This window comes from Corapipo altera, unplaced genomic scaffold, assembly GCF_003945725.1.
Source record: "Corapipo altera isolate COAL_440 unplaced genomic scaffold, ASM394572v1 130772, whole genome shotgun sequence".
NCBI classification, from domain to species: Eukaryota; Metazoa; Chordata; class Aves; order Passeriformes; family Pipridae; genus Corapipo; species Corapipo altera.
Genome location: NW_020887396.1, coordinates 1 through 3,021, shown reverse-complemented (window position 1 = coordinate 3,021; position 3,021 = coordinate 1). Strand labels below are relative to the sequence as shown.

The 3,021-nt window shown below is 60.3% G+C and overlaps 1 protein-coding gene across 1 annotated transcript in view; it reads right to left on the bottom strand.

Moving 5' to 3' along the window:
* The window catches only part of LOC113941601 (interleukin enhancer-binding factor 3-like), a gene marked incomplete at its 3' end in the record, with an annotated part of 2,049 nt that extends 1,085 nt beyond the window's left edge, over window positions 1–964 (bottom strand). Inside the window, exons 1-2 of the mRNA XM_027632753.1 lie at window positions 562–964; window positions 143–493 (exon numbers count right to left, since the gene is read on the bottom strand). Of these exons, the coding sequence (XP_027488554.1) occupies window positions 143–493; window positions 562–964 (754 nt within the window). The remainder of the gene's footprint in view (window positions 1–142; window positions 494–561) is intronic.
* Window positions 965–3,021: the final 2,057 nt, after the last annotated feature.

Genomic DNA, 3,021 nt, shown 5'->3' with positions numbered 1-3,021 from the left:
CATCCATCCACCCATCCACCCAACCCATCCATCCATCCATCCATCCAACCCATCCACCCATACATCCACCCCACTCATCCATCCACTCACCCATCCATCCACACATCCCTCCCTCCCTCCCCCGCCCCCAGGCCACACTCACTGTATTTGCTCTCGTAGTTGTAGTCGGAGCCGCCGCTGGGCGAGTTGTAGGAGTTGGAGTAGGAGTAGCCGCCGCCGCCCTGGCCGTGGCCGTAGCCCTTCTGCTTGCCCTGCCCGGGGCCGTAGCCGCCGTACTGGCCCTGCCCGTAGGGCTGCTGGCCCTGGTGGGCCGAGTACCCGGAGCCGTAGGAGGCCTTCTGGCCCCCGCCGTGCTGCTGCTTCTTGCCGCCGTGCTTGGGTGGCGCCGGCGCCGTGTACCCGTCGCCGGACTGGTAGTAGGAGCCGTAGCCCGAGGAGCCGCCGCCGCCGCCGCCCCCCGAGTTGGAGTGGCCACCGTTGCTGTAGAACTGGCCTGGACAGAGAGAGGAGTGTCAGAGGCTGGAGCACCGATCCCGATCCCGCTGCTGATCCCGATCCCACTGCTGATCCCGATCCCACTGCTGATCCCGATCCCACTGCCGATCCTGATCCCGATCCCTCTGCTGATCCCGATCCCACTGCCGATCCCGATCCCGATCCCACTGCTGATCCCGATCCCACTGCCGATCCTGATCCCACTGCCGATCCCGATCCCGATCCCACTGCCGATCCTGATCCCGATCCCTCTGCTGATCCCGATCCCACTGCCGATCCTGATCCCGATCCCACTGCTGATCCCGATCCCACTGCCGATCCTGATCCCACTGCCGATCCCGATCCCACTGCCACTCCCAGCGAGGGGCGGGACAAGGTCCCGGTGCTGCCAGTGCCACAAGCGTCTGGCCCCCCCCAGACCCTCCAGAGAGAGCCCCCGAGATCCCCATGACTCCAGCAGGACCCCCATGATTCCAGCGGGATTCCCATGATTCCCGTGGGATTCCCATGATTCCAGCAGGACGTCTGTGACTCCAGATGGACCCCCACGATTCCAGAGGGATCCTCGTGACTTCGGCAGGACCCCCGTTATTCCAGTGGGACCCTCGTGACTCCGGTTGGATCCCATGATCCCAGCAGGACCACCATGACTCCAGTGGGAGCCCTGTGATTCCAGTGAGACCCTTGTGATTCCAGCAGGACCCCTGTGATTCCAGCAGGACCACCATAATTCCAGCAGGACCCCCATGATTCCAGCAGGACCCCTGTGATTCCAGCAGGACCACCATAATTCCAACAGGACCTCCGTGATTCCAGCGGGACTCTCGTGATTTCAGCAGAACCCCTGTGATTCCAGTAGGACCCCCATGATTTCAGCAGGACCTCCGTAATTCCAGCGGTATTCCCATGATTCCAGCGGGACCCCCATGATTCCAGCAGGACCCTTGTGATTCCAGTAGGATCCTCATGATTCCAGCAGGACCCCATGATTCCAGAAGGACCCCACGATTCCAGCAGGAACCCCATGATTCCAGCAGGACCCCCATGATTCCAGCAGGACCCTCATGATTCCAGTAGGATCCTCATGATTCCAGCAGGACCCCATGATTCCAGCAGGAACCCCATGATTCCAGCAGGACCCTTGTGATTCCAGCAGGACCCCACGATTCCAGTAGGATCCTCATGATTCCAGCAGGATCCTCATGATTCCAGCAGGACCCCATGATTCCAGCAGGACCCCATGATTCCAGTAGGATCCTCATGATTCCAGCAGGATCCTCATGATTCCAGCAGGACCCCCATCCAGCCCCATCCCAGGGCCCCAGCGCGTCGCTCCCGCGCGTCTCTCGATTCTCTGCAGCGACTCCAAAGCCCAAACTCCATCCAGGCCGAGCCAGGAATGCTCCAAAACAAGGGAGAATCCCATTCCTGGGACGAAGAACGATGCCGACATCCCCGCCTGGATCTGCAGGAATCCCATCATAACAAAGACTCCATGGCTCCATGGTTTATCTTCTGGGAATTGTGGTGATTCCATCCGGGATCAGAGTTAATCCGGGGTTAATTCCACGTGTGGAGGGTTCCACAGCCAAGCTCCCGAAGTGATTCCTTCCCTGCCCGATTCCCGAACTTTGGAGAGTTCTCATTCCACAGAAAACTGGGCACGTCCCAAACTAAACTTCCTTTGGAGGAACAAAAGCCACCAGAACCCAACTGACGCCCCAGATCCGGAGAGACGGGGGAGATTTGGTCCAAAAGGAGCCAAAGAGTGAAATCCCACGGGCTTCGCTCCCGGAATTCCGCGTGAAACGACCGGGATGACCCACGGCGGATCCCGGCTCCGCCCCCACGTTCCATGGCTGGGTTGCCCCTGGAGGCACCTGGATTTCAGTGGGATCCGTTATTTCGGGCTCGTTTCCTCGACTCCCCTCCACGTCCCCTTTTCCACGGCGGGTTTTTATTCCTCTTCCGCAGCAAATCCCGATTTCCTCGCACAGAGACGAGGCTCCGGAACGACGTCGCCTCCGGGGCTGGAGCCGAACGGGAGTGGAGACCCCTGGGGCCATTCCCAGGGGGAAAACACCTGGATTTGGATCCAGCAGGAGCACTGGGGACTCCAGAGCGAGGGGGGGGGGGGATTCCCACCACACAGCTGGAAGTTGAGCTCTCCCACGTCAACGCTCCTGGATTTTCCCCTTCTATCCCAACACTCCTCACAACAACCACTTACTGTAGCCGGCGGTGGCGGAATTCCCTCCGTAGCCGTAGCTCCCGTACCCGGCCCCTGCAGCGGCAGAAAACGTGGGAATGAACAAAACAGGGATTGGGAGGAGTCAGTGGGGGGGGTCATTCCCAAATGGGGGATTTGGGGGGAATTCGGGCCCATCCAGGTTCTGTGGACACAATGCCAAAGGGGGGGATCAATCCCTCTATTCTGGGGGGCTCTGGCCCCTCCAGGTGCTGGGAACACAGTTCCAGAGGGGGATCATTCCCATTTGGGATGTCCTGGCCCCTCCAGGAGGGGGA